The 14188-nt window shown below is 38.4% G+C and overlaps 2 protein-coding genes across 8 annotated transcripts in view; one reads left to right on the forward strand and one right to left on the reverse strand.

Annotated features, from left to right (window-relative positions):
* The window catches only part of LOC135222732 (uncharacterized), a 377836-nt gene that overhangs the window by 289516 nt on the left and 74132 nt on the right, over positions 1–14188 (forward strand). The window lies entirely within an intron of this gene.
* LOC135222731 (excitatory amino acid transporter 3-like) overlaps positions 1–14188 on the reverse strand; it is a 472230-nt gene that overhangs the window by 197296 nt on the left and 260746 nt on the right. The window contains exon 1 of one of the 7 annotated variants that reach the window (XM_064260958.1): positions 3561–3690. The exons of 2 other annotated variants lie outside the window; for them this stretch is intronic. Coding sequence is in view for 2 of the 5 variants with exons in the window: in XM_064260947.1 (XP_064117017.1) it covers positions 1569–1678 (110 nt within the window). In the remaining 3 variants the exon portion in view is untranslated. Of the gene's footprint in view, positions 1–1504; positions 1707–3556; positions 3691–14188 lie in introns of those variants that run through there. 4 more of the 7 variants (XM_064260955.1, XM_064260954.1, XM_064260947.1 and 1 more) reach the window with 4 other exon arrangements.

Here is a 14188-nt window from a genome sequence, read left to right on the forward strand (position 1 = left end):
TATCATTTAACGGATAATTCACTTAAAACTTGACCTATCATGTCCACTTACGTCTGCTCGTACGCAAGGGGGCTTTCTTCTTGTATGTTTGTAACATAACAGAAACTAAACCACACGCATCACCCTCCGTGATCATTGTCACGAACGGGAGGATCAACTAGATACTGTGTCACAGTTCCTCTCATCCGGCCAGGAATTTGTCACACACGCCACTTATACACACAGTCCGTAGTTTGGACCCCGGCAACTTTTCGCTCTCCTCAATAAGCAGTCATACACTCCTTGCCCTCATCCAGCCCGAGTCATTCTGAAGACTCTTACAAAAAATAATTCCCTGATCCTAAAGCAATTCAACGTCGTGTGATAAACTGACACCAATCGCAACCAACCTGAGCTTCCGGGCCCTCCCCCCTTCTCTCTCTCTCTCTCTCTCTCTCTCTCATCGGTCTCTCGGTTCTCTCTCTCTCTCTCTCTCTCTCTCAATAATAGTACGGAAACTCCTGCCACCTTCAGCTATTAAGACCTACCCAAACCAGGCACCAGTCATGATATACTTTCACTAAAGAAAAGATCCGATCTGAAATGCTCAATTTAGCAGGTTTTACAGTAATAACCAGTTCCTCGCTGGACCAGTGGTTTTCGCGCTTGGCTGCCAATCCGGTGGTCCGAAGTTCGAATCCCGGCTCGGCCAACGCGGAATCAGGGGAATTCATTTCTCGATATAGTGTGGTTCGGATTCCACAATAAGCTGTAGGTCCCGTTGCTAGGTGACCAATTGGTTACAAGCCACGTCAAAATATCTAATCCTTCAGGCCAGCCCTAGGAGAGCTTTTAATTAGCTCAGTGGTCTGGTTAAACTAAGATATACTTAAATTTTTACAGTAATAACTCTTGCATTACAAGTATCGCAATCATTACAGAATAAAGCTACAAACATCTATCTATCTACCTATGAGAGAATAAGGCAGAATTTTATTGATTTCATACAAAGGGAGGCAACATAAAACTGGTTCAGTCTCAGAATTCATTTACCCAGATTTCATGATTACAACATCTTTTCAATTTTTCTAAATATTTTTATTTGCATACACGAGAGAAATTCCTTTTGTCTTCCGCATCAGACTTGCTGCCTAATATCAACCTACATTCTGCCAGTTCTACCTGGCCCTTGGAACACTGTGGCACCACGTGAATAATCCGAATGAATTTGACTGGATTCATATATATATATATATATATATATATATTATATATATAATATACTATATATATATATATATTATATTATATATACTGGTATAATCCCTATGAATAATAACGGAACCCCCTTATGCTCAAAGCTGCCACCAAAATGGACTTGATTATTACAAGACCTGATAAGGAGGAGGAGGAGGAGGAACTGGCCTCTTTGACAGATTTGAAAGTGTCAACAAAGTCATTTTACCCAAATCCCAATTGACCGTACTAAAATCTAGAGAAATATGTCTTAAGAATGGTCAAATACCTTGACATAGATTTCTCCGCACTGCACTGTTTAGACTGAGAATATCATCTGCGAGAACACATACCAGGATCTTACAGGCTCTTCTTTTGGAGTTTCGTCCGGTCTGTAAGAAATCCGAAGACCCACTGCGCACTGAATTAACGCGTCATGGGCTCGCTTTCTTGTGGTGGACATGACGATAATAGATCAGTATCGATCCTTGTCTCCTCACTAAGGAGGAATGACGCTCCGAAACTGTATGTGCTTCAGAATAAATTTGCTCTCCAAATTGCAAATTCAATTTTTTGTTTTTTTTCCTAATGATCTGTCATTATGAGGCCCACAACAAGAAAACAGGAGCCACTATACGTCGCTTCTTCAGTGAATTTCCTGGCTATACAGAAACCCATGCAATGATCTTACTGACTATAGAAACCCATGCAGTGAATTTCCTGGCTGTACAGAAACCCATGCAATGATCTTACTGACTATAGAAACCCATGCAGTGAATTTCCTGGCTATACAGAAACCCATGCAATGATCTTACTGGACTATAAAAACCCATGCAGTGAATTTCGGCTTGTTACAGAAACCCAGCAATGATCTTACTGACTATAGAAACCCATGCAGTGAATTTCCTGGCTATACAGAAACATTGCAATGATTTCTACTGACTATAGAAACCCATGCAGTGAATTTCCTGGCTGTACAGAAACCCATGCAATGATCTTACTGACTATAGAAACCCATGCAGTGAATTTCCTGGCTGTACTGAAACCCATGCAGTGAAATTTCCTGGCCATACAGAAACCCATGCAGTGATCTAATGACTATAGAAACCATGCAGTGAATTTCCTGGGCCTGACAGGAAACCCATGCAACCCGATCTTACGACTATAGAAAAACCCATGCAGGTGAATTTCCTGACTGTACTGAAACCCATGCAGTGAAATTTCCTGGCCATACAGAAACCCATGCAGTGATCTTCCTGACTACTATACAGACCCCAATTCAGTGATTTACATGATCATACAGAAACCCACTCAGTGATTTTCCTGACTTTAAAGAAACCCACGCAGTGATTTTACTGACTAAACAGAAGCCAAAATTAGAAGTTTTACCACAGAAAAAGAATAGGGCTCCAAGCTGGCATTTTTTAGAATAGGAGCCACTCATATATATATATATATATATATATATATATATATATATATATATATATATATATATATATATATATATATATGAGTGGGTTCAGTTTTAGATATACTTGTAACTGAAGATAACGACAAATTTAATACTTTCGTATTCCGAATGATAACTTGTACTGGTCTGGGATCCAATTCTTATAGCTTTTGTTCCATCAGTTTTAAACTAAACTCTATGTACACCTTAGTACACAGGGCTTCATCTATTACATCAGACTGGGTCCTCTTTCACCAGGTCTCTCATAGGATCCCCAAAACAACTAACTATGAAATTCCCCAGTCATGTGTCTCACAGGATCCTCAAACAACTCAATATGAAATTCTCCAACAGCCCAGTATGACTGCCTATATTGCAATGAGACCTCAAAACCAAAATATGACTGCAGAATTGCATATGACTTCAAAAGGCAATGAGTGCAAAATTGGAATATGTCTTTAAAATTGCAATGAGTGCAAAATGGCAAGAAGACTGCAAAATCACAATGAGTGCTAAATTGGAATGACTTCAAAATTAGAATATAAGCGCAAAATTGCAATGAGTGCAAAATTGCAATAAGTGCAAAACTGCAATGTGACTTCAAAAATTGCAATGATTTCAAAATTGCAAAGAGTGCACAACTGCAATATGAGTGCAAACTTGCAATCAATGCAAAACTGCAAAGAAACTTGAAAATTACTATGATTCCAACATTGCAATGACTACAAAATTGCAATATGAGTGCAATACTGCAGCACGGTCACCATCATGTTCTCAAGTACCTTATTGGCGACAATAATAAAGTGATATCCGACCAAATAAGAACCATCACTTGATAAATTTGTTCAAAATAATCCAGAGTAAATAAAACCACATTCAGGTACTTACGGACCGTTGCGTAGCGTCCCTCAACAGACAGTCCTTGTCCAGTCAGTAAAGCAGGTTCTCCACGACTACTGAAGACGCCTGTCAACTTGCTTTTAGGTAGGTAGTTTATGCTTTGGGATGCTTGTTTGTTTGTTTCCTTGCTTTGGGATGCCCCACCCGGTGGGCATCTTCTCTGTGCCCGTGACTTACCTTCTGTCTCCACCAGAGTGTAGCAGGTTCTCGATTCTTAATGATCTCAAAAGATGGAGAGTCACCCGCCTTCCTCGCCAGAGATTTAATTCGCGAAGCTTAAGCTTTCAATTTCGAAATTCTGACGGACGTCTTCTTGTTTTCATGCATCTGTGTCTTCCAACCACGAAGTATTATTATTATTATTATTATTTTTTTTATTTTTTTGCTCTATCACAGTCCTCCAATTCGACTGGGTGGTATTTATTAGTGTGGGGTACCGGGTTTGCATCCTGCCTCCTTAGGAGTCCATCACTTTTCTTACTGTGTGTGCCGTTTCTAAGATCACTCTTTCTGCATGAGTCCTGGAGCTACTTCAGCCTCTAGTTTTTCTAGATTCCTTTTCAGGGATCTTGGGATCGTGCCTAGTGCTCCTATGATTATGGGTACGATTTCCACTGGCATATCCCATATCCTTCTTATTTCTATTTTCAGATCTTGATACTTATCCATTTTTTCCCTCTCTTTCTCTTCAACTCTGGTGTCCCATGGTATTGCGACATCAATGAGTGATACTTCTTCTTGACTTTGTCAATCAACGTCACGTCTGGTCTGTTTGCACGTATCACCCTATCCGTTCTGATACCATAGTCCCAGAGGATCTTTGCCTGATCGTTTTCTATCACTCCTTCAGGTTGGTGCTCGTACAATTATTACTGCAAGGTAGCTGATGTTTCTTGCACAGGCTCCAGTGGAGGGCTTTTGCTACTGAATCATGCCTCTTTTTGTATTGGTTCTGTGCAAGTGCCGGGCATTCACTTGCTATGTGGTTTATGGTTTCATTTTTCATATTGCACTTCCTACATATGGGAGAGATGTTATTTCCGTCTATCGTTCTTTGAACATATCTGGTTCTTAGGGCCTGATCTTGTGCCGCTGTTATCATTCCTTCAGTTTCCTTCTTGAGCTCTCCCCTCTGTAGCCATTGCCAATTGTCATCGCTGGCTAGTTCTTTAGTCTGTCTCATGTATTGTCCGTGCATTGGTTTGTTGTGCCAGTCCTCTGTTCTGTCTGTCTTTCTCCTGTCTCTGTATATTTCTGGGTCTTCGTCTACTTTTATTAGTCCTTCTTCCCATGCACTCTTTAGCCACTCGTTTTTCGCTGGTTTTCAGATATTGCCCCAGTGCTCTATTTTCGATGTTGACGCAGTCCTCTATACTTAGTAGTCCTCTCCCTCCTTCCTTTCGTGTTATGTATAGTCTGTCCGTATTTGCTCTTGGGTGTAGTGCTTTGTGTATTGTCATATGTTTCCTGGTTTTCTGGATCTATGCTGCGGAGTTCTGCCTTCGTCCATTCCACTATTCCTGCGCTGTATCTGATTACTGGCACTGCCCATGTGTTTATGGCTTTTATCATATTTCCGGCATTGAGTTTTGACTTGAGTATCGCCTTGAGTCTCTGCATATATTCTTTCCTGATCGTGTCCTTCATGTCTTGGTGTTTTATATCCCCTCCTTCCATTATTCCCAGGTATTTGTATCCTGTCTCAATCTATGTGTTTGATGTTGCTCCCATCTGGTAGCTTTATCCCTTCAGTTCTCGTTACTTTGCCTTTTTGTATGTTGACCTAAGCGCATTTTTCTATTCCAAACTCCATCCTGATGTCCCCAGATACAATCCTTACAGTCTCGGATTAGGGATCTATTCCTTGATGCTCTTACCATACAGCTTGATGTCGTCCATGAACATCAGATGGTTGATTCTGTTGCCTCTTTTCTTGAGTTGGTACCAGCATCCATCTTCTGTAGTACTTTTGTCATGGAATCATGGCTACTACGAGAGTAGTGGGGACAGTGGAGTCGCCCTGGAAGATCCCTCTCCTGATATTAACCTCTGCTAGTCTTATTCCGGAGCTTGTAAGTATTGTATTCCAGTTGCGCATTGTATTTTTGAGGAAGCGAATGGTTGGTGTTTTCCTCAGCCCCATATATTTTCAGGCATTCTATTAGCCATGTGTGTGGTATCATGTCGAAGGCTTTCTTATAGTCTATCCATGCCATGCTTAGGTTGGTTTTCCTTCTCCTATTATTATTATTATTATTATTATTATTATTATTATTATTATTATTATTATTATTTGTTTTTTTTGGTCTATCACAGTCCTCCAATTCCACTGGGTGGTATTTATAGTGTGGGGTTCCGGTTGCATCCTGCCTTCTTAGGAGTCCATCACTTTTCTTATTATGTGCGCCGTTTCTATGGAATCACAACTCTTTCTGTAGACTCTTCTGCATGAGTCCTGGAGCTACTTCAGCCTCTAGTTTTTCTAGATTCCTTTCAGGGATCTTGGGATCGTGCTTATTATTATTATTATTATTATTATTATTATTATTATTATTATTATTAGTTATTATTATTATTATTCAGAAGACGAACCCTACTCATATGGAACAAGCCCACCACAGGAGCCACAAAGTCGAAATTGAAGCTTCCAAAGACCATGGTGTTCAATCGATTTCAATGAGAGAAGACAGAAAGAGGAGATCAGGTGCTAGGAAAATAGATAAATGAACAAACTGACCAAAGCAACCTGTGGAATTCTTCTGAAATGTCGTCACATCAAGACTGGACGGATCAAGAGGAACTTTTAGATGATAGAAGATCAAATTTACACAGCTCTTCACTGTAAAGTTAATGTGAAAACGTGCATATACAAAAGAAAGTCTTCAACCTGGTATTAAGAAACAATCTAAGAGATGGTAATTAAGATTTGAGAGAGAGAGAGAGAGAGAGAGAGAGAGAGAGAGAGAGAGAGAGAGAGAGAGTCTTCACTATGGAGTAAATGTGAAAACATGCATATACATAAGAAACTCTTCATTCTGGCATTTAGAAACATTCTAAGAGATGGTAAATAAGATTTGAGAGAGAGAGAGAGAGAGAGAGAGAGAGAGAGAGAGAGAGAGAGAGAGAGAGAGAGTCGAGGATATACTAGAGAAGACAGGGGACCTTCAATATCTTCAAATACTACAGAAGCGAATTATTCGATTTTTAATGCCCTGTTATTCCATCAACTCATAGTGATGTACCGAATGACAAAGGAGGGATGTCGAACCTTCAAACTCCTAAATGAAGTCGCTTCCAAAGAGATGTAAAAACGAAGGAAGTAATGACAAATGAAAATGGTTACAGAAATATTCAGATAACCTAAACATGCTATTTTACAGAAATATTCAGAAACGACAAATTTAATGAGCCTCGTAATGGCTTCGAAGAAATTACAAGAACCTTTTCGCTTTTGGTAATAAAAAGGTTTAACAAAATCCGTCCTGCAAACTATACATGCAAGCAGAAGTATACAAGAAAGAGGTATAATGAGCTAGCAAGCTCTCTCTTCTCTCTCTCTCTCTCTCTCTCTCTCTCTCTCTCAAAAGAAAGACGGATGAATCCTAGCTATATCAAACTGAACACATCTATTCCGAGACCTTCCATCCTTGAACTAAAGGGATCAGAAGCATAACCACATTGAACCAGGCACGTGGCTAATTACGCAAAAAAAAAAAAACATTCGTTGGAGAATGACTGGTCACTATCAGACACAAAGCACGAACACGTAGACAATAACAATACGCGTAGATTTAATGAAAATGCAAATCAGAGATTATTTTCAAGAAATCGTCTGACGTGCTGCAGTCGCACAATCATGATTCATTCATGCTTCTCATTTTCGTTACTAGCAAACTCATAACAGCAACAACATCAACAATAATGACGTTGGTGATGTTCAACAGCGTAGACTGATATTTGCTTGCACTGAGAGAGAGAGAGAGAGAGAGAGAGAGAGAGAGAGATAGTTAAAGTAACTACTAACATTTATATATAATATATATTATACACACAAAGGGTAGAAAGTTACTGCTATATATTTCGAAGAAAAGAGCAGCCGTCTTCCTCGACAGGCAAGTAATGAATGAAATAAGAATGACAGAAAAGCGGTATTTATACCAAGAGTCCCAGAGATCAGCCATTAGGTACGCCACTCCAGTTGACAGCTTCCTTATCTTGTTAATCGCTGGCTGGAGGAAGATTTTATCTATAATGTCTGAGTCCCAAGCTCTTTTTGGAGCGAGGCGCCGTATTTCTTTGTTTAATCAGTGCTGATTCTACCATCTAGCTTTGTACCGACAGTTGATATATATATATATATATATATATATAGATATTAAATATAGTATATATATATATATTATACATATATATATATATATAAATATATTATATATCAACCCTGGCATACGTACAATCGTTCTGGGAACCTTCTGATCAAAAAGAAAGCCTGAGAAAAGATCGACAATGTTTGGAAGACTTGGCATTTCCCCTCCGGAGAAAGAGGGACCAGTTTACCCTCGCAGTTCTGCAAGGGTCTTAGGAGTCAAGGCTCCTGCAGATCCGAAAGACTCTCGTCTTCTCACGCCATATTTAGTTACGATGTTGACAGCTGTGTTATTTGTTCTTACCACGTAAGATTTATTTAACTCCTTTCGACCGGAACGAAAAACACTCGAGGAAATAAGACTATTTTTTTTACTTTGGTTAAATACCAGATAATTCTATTTACTTTGATGAAATACCAGTAAGGAAATAACAGACAATTCTCTTTACTTTGAAGAAATACCAGTAAGGAAATAACAGACAATTTTATTTACATTGAGGAAATACCAGTAAGGAAATAACAGACAATTCTATTTACTTTGAGGAAATATAAAACAATTCTATTTACTTTAAGGAAATAAGTCATTCTATTTACTTTCAGGAAACACCAGACAATTCTATCTACTTTGAGGATATACCAGACAATTCTATTTACAATATGAGGAAATACCAGACAATTCTATTTACTTTGAGGAAATACCAGACAATTCGATTTACTTTGAGGAAATACCAGACAATTCGATTTACTTTGAGGAAATACCAGACAATTCTATTCACTTTGGAGAAATACCAGACAATTTTATTTAATTCGAGGAAATAGCAGTTTTCAAGAAAGTGAACTAATTAGCAGCACGTCGAAACCAAAATGTGTGTGTGTGTGTGTGTGTGTACAGAGATTCCAAGAATTGGGAGACCCTTTGTTTGCTTTGTCTACTAATTTCCCACAAACTACGAATTATACCCGGATATATTCTTGTTTTTCTCCAAATAAATGTATCCCTGTAAGACATCTGCCAGCCTATACATGCATATATGCATAGGCAAATGTATGTATGTATATATGTAAGTATGTATGTGTATATATAAATATATATATAATATATATAGATCTATATATATTATATATAATATATTATATATATTCTATCTATATATAATATATATATATATATATATATATATATATATATATATATATATTATTATTATAATATATATATACGGTGCACACTGCATATATAAATGTATATATATACATATATGTATACATATAAATATACATATGTGTGTGTGCCTGTGGGCTTGTGAGTGAATGGGCGTGGCAATATTGTGAAAATAAAATTCAATACATAACAAAATTAGAAACATTTTAGATATGTAAGAAACTGACATGGTTTTCACGGTACCTTTACAATAACATATCTATCTACTGCTTGAAAAATGATCAGCAACGCAGCAGTACAAAAATATATTTCAATATAATTTTATACTTTGAACACAGCAACACATATTATGCTAATGCAACTTGATTGCTGGTTTGCAATTGCTAGTTGAATGAATGTCACAAGTTGCCTGTTAAAAGTTATAAAAGAGAAACTCGGCTATTTTATAAAATCAAATCCTTGCCACGGGGCATAGGAGCAAAGCATGAATCTACTCCCTAACATTAACGCGAATTACATTTGATGTTCGTTCACATCAGGATATGCCTGAGGTAATCAACTCACAATAAACTTGAATGGCTGCCAGGTGATGTGCTTTTGTTTGTGGTGGAGACTGGGGCAGTAGCCTTTCCCGCGTAAAGGTGCCTTTCCCGCGTAAAGGTGGAATGCCGTTGATTTCATCCGCATAAACAGCTTATAATACGAGGACGACTAACAAGTGGTACGAGAAAGTCTACGGTAGTAACACGCCATGTTTCACCACTAACCACCCACTGAAAGTAAACTATTTGCGAGCGCCTCGGATCAATGCCTCATTATTTGCACGCATTTGAATGGAATGGAATGGAATGGAATGGAATGGAATGGAATGTAATATTTAGGCAAAATGACAAGCGCTGAATCCTATAAGGTCATTCGACGCTGAATGGGAAACTAAAAATAAAAAGGTTTGAAAAGTTAACGGGACGGAAAACCTCAAAGAACTTGCACTATGAAACAATAGTTAGACGAGGGTGGAAAGTAAGACGTAAGGAAGCAACTATGAACGAAAGTACAGTAAAATTGAATGAAATGGGTTGCAGCAAGGGGCCGAAGAGACGTTGCAAATTTTGTGCCATCCTTCATTATCTGTTTTTACTCCCAAATATGCTCTATCCCACCAAGCTCAAATATTGGCTGAAAAATGGATAATCAGGTCAGAATTGGTACTTATGACAATATCACTGTCATTTGGGATGAGTTAACACTGCATCACTAAGGAGAACGGTGAAACAAAAACCTGTAGCGTTTATTATTAGAATCAAGTGATTTTTAACAAAATGTTAATGGATAAGAGATCTAGTCGATAATCAGAAATGCTAGTGATGTTATGTTACGGTTTTGTCCATTTATCATTCCCAACTCCATTCCCCCCCTCCCCCCACACACAAAAACCCCCAACCAACAGATTTATTGTGATGTCAAAAATTGTACGAGCATCACTACTCTACTGACATGACTCCCATACCATTATCCAAAACACTCCGTTCTCTAGCGGATCTAAAAAAATTTCAAGAGGGGCACAAAATTTCATATTACACACACACACACACACACACACACACACACACATATATATATATATATATATATATATATGATATATTGTATATATATATATATATATATATATATATATATATATGAAAAATTTCAAGGGAGAGGGGGCACCAAATTTCATATTAAACATACATACATACACACACACACACACACACACACACACACACACACATATATATATATATATATATATATATATATATATATATATATATATATATATATATATATATGTGTGGCACAGTGTCGTTATTACAAAAGGCAATAACTTAATAATACTTAATAAAAAGCACGAAACGGATAATAAGGAAGAAAAAGGAAAGGGAAATACGATAATGATTTTCTTAGCGAAGGGATTTTGTTACTCAAAACATTAGGCTTTTAGCCATCCAGACATCTGGTTTTCATCTCCCCCAAAAAGCCTCTGTCCGTACCAGCGTTTAGTGACCAACAAGAGATTATGGGCGACGAAGGATATCGCCCAGGCATTCGAGAAATTGGAAACTACTCTCATTAGCGCCTATGACTAATCGGCGTTCCCTTCGTGAACAGGTCAGAGAGAGCCATCTGGCATACGTTAAAAAGGAATTCTATGACCCGTTGTTAGAAAGAGGGAAGTACCAAATTCTTAAAAGCTCCACCCTCCCAAAGGTAGGCCTCTAGTATCGACGAATCAAAAGCCATGAGTGTTGGTCATAAGACAGCCCAAAAGGGGTATCAACGAATGACCTATGAGGTTACCAAGGGATACGCCCCTAAGAACCCAGGACATGAAGAAGGAGGCGTATACAAATTCAAAGCCTACGAATTACTGTAGAAGACCTGACAGGAAGGCGGTCTCGTATGAAGTTAGTAGCCACTAAGACACAAAAAGTCTTTCAGAAAATGCCACACCCAGTCAGAATCCAAAAATCCAAAGGCGGGGCTAAGGAGATTTCAACTGAACAAAAAGGCGAGACAGAGAGAGAGGCAGGGAGAAAAGGGCAGTCGGGAGAGAGAAAAAAAGGGGAACGGAGAATCGAGAGAAAAGATAACGCAAAGAGAACGAGGAGAACCAGTGGCGCAGCAGCAGGCAGAGAAGAGAGAGAAAGACAGAAGAATCCCCAGAAGAAGAACAGGTGCAAAAGTGTGGTGTGCGAAGCAATCAAAGACAGTGAAAGTGACAATCAATACTCAGTAAAATTCCCTCGTGCCTATAGATTCGTAATTGCAACAAGTGCCAATTAAGTTTTATCAGTCCAAGAGCCCAGTAACTCAGAAGGTGGAAAAACAATTTGTAAGAACCCCTAACGAAGAATAAACTTAATGCAAAGAAACATATCAATTAATTTCTCATCCAAAATTAGAACCCTCATAAACGAATTCCAGATTAAGAACATTGAGCAAGACAAGAAGAATTTATATAAGCCTAATTCCCCAAAGTACAGCCTCCACGGCGCACGTTACCTTAGATCTGTGTACGAGAAAGTAAGTACCAGCACAGATAAAATGGTGGCAGAGCGGTGGGATACGATGAGATAAAGATTGATATAGTGACAAGATTAATCGATGACGAGCGGTAAGGATAGGAAGAGACAAAAGACACAGCAAAGAAATGGTGGTTAGCGACGTGATACGAAGACACGAATGACAGTTAAAAACAGCGGCAGCGAAACAGAATCAAAGTTTAGTGTCGGCATAAGAGATTTCAATCCATTCACGCCACTCGAAATAGAAAGTTCTCCCCAAAGACAGTTAACAGTGCTTTCCCAAATACAAAGACAGTTACCGAGTTGTAACAATAAAAGCGCTCCAAAAAAAAGCCACCCACACTTTGCGAAAGTAAAACTCCACTCCGAAGAACAAGAACAGTCGTTCCACTAGAAGAACAAGATATCGAAAGCGTAAAGAAAATATCAAGAGGAAAGAAAACATAATCCCGAAAACGCAACAGTCAACGCAATCGAGAGAGAGAGAGAGGTCCCCTTTCCCGAAGAGAAGAGAGAGAGAGAGAGGGGGAACCAACACATCATTCAACGCGCGGGTAGGCGAACGCAAGCGGTCAGACGTAAACCCGGGTGTCGAAGACGACGAAAGAAGTTAAGTCCAAATAAATGTCCCCACACTTACATAACATTAAACTTCTTTAAAGGAAATTACGCGATTAACATTTCAGTTAGACAATTTCTGGTATTTCAAGATTAACAGATTTTCACTCTGAACCTTTTTTTGGCAACGAAACCTCACGATAATTCTTTATTTTACTAATTCTAACTAATCAGCTACTAAGACCTTTCCCGAACATTTGTATTTACTAACCAATGACTTTAAATTTTAATTCTAATTTTGATTGTGTCATTTTATGTTATTTTTTGTGATTTTGGTTGTTTTGTGATTTCTTGTACTTTGTTTTTTTGTTTTAGTATTTGCTTTTTACTTGTTACGTCGAGTGAATGTTTACTTGTTTTTATTTTGTTTGTTTAGGATAACAAGGGTAATTCACGAGAGGTCTCTCGTTAGCGTACACTTTACGGTCAGTTCAGTATCGTTTTACCAGTACTGTTAAGAGGGTTTTTGTTGTTGTTTAAGAAATCGCTTACCGGTAACGTAAGACTTTGAGAATATTTCAGGGGAAAATTCCTTTATTTTTTCTTGGTGATCGAATTCTAAAGTAAAAATAATTTATTGTTATTATCATTTTCTTTCGGGATATTACTGTCATAACTTTGATACTTTTATGATACTCAGTACTTAAGAAATTTCCATTAACGAGTCGATGGTCAAAGGGAGACCGACTCCTTATCAGAACGTAAGAACGCTTGTGCTCACGAGAAGTCAAACAAGGAAATTAACCATGCCGGAAGGTACACAGTCCGCGAGTTCGAGCGCAGCAGTAATGGGAACACATAAGGGACATGTGATTAATCACATAGCTAAATTTTGCGGAAGAAAGAACGGTCAGTTAGCTTGTAACTTAGAGAACTGGATAGAGCAGGTGGAGACACGCCTAGATAGCATAACGGGGACAGATAGAGAAAAGCTTATTGAAGCCAAGAGTTATCTTGATTTGGAAGCCGGAGGAGACTTAGAACGATACGTCCACTCCGAGACTTACCGAGATCTTAAGAATTGGGAAGAATTGAAACGGTATTTTAGGAAGGTTTATTTCACAGTTGGTGAAAGAGATCCAGTTACTAGCTTGGCAAGGATAGTGCGTCAATTTAAGTTAGACGAAAGACGTTATCAAGAGTTTAGCTCTCAGTTGTATAACAATATGAATGAATGGGGTAACTTCATGGAATCCACAGGTTGGATAGAGGTAGAAGGAGGCAAGCAAAAAATGCTAATGAGTCATGTTAAAAAAATATTTAGACTAGCAATAATGATTGGAAGCCTGCCAACGGAAGTTATTGCAAGGATGACTCGTAAGTGGGAGACATCCGATGATGTAGCAGAGATTGAAGAGGAGGAAACAAAAATCCTAGGTAGAAGACCTGAAGGGAATCCTATA

Source organism: Macrobrachium nipponense, chromosome 8 (assembly GCF_015104395.2).
Source record: "Macrobrachium nipponense isolate FS-2020 chromosome 8, ASM1510439v2, whole genome shotgun sequence".
Taxonomy (NCBI): domain Eukaryota; kingdom Metazoa; phylum Arthropoda; class Malacostraca; order Decapoda; family Palaemonidae; genus Macrobrachium; species Macrobrachium nipponense.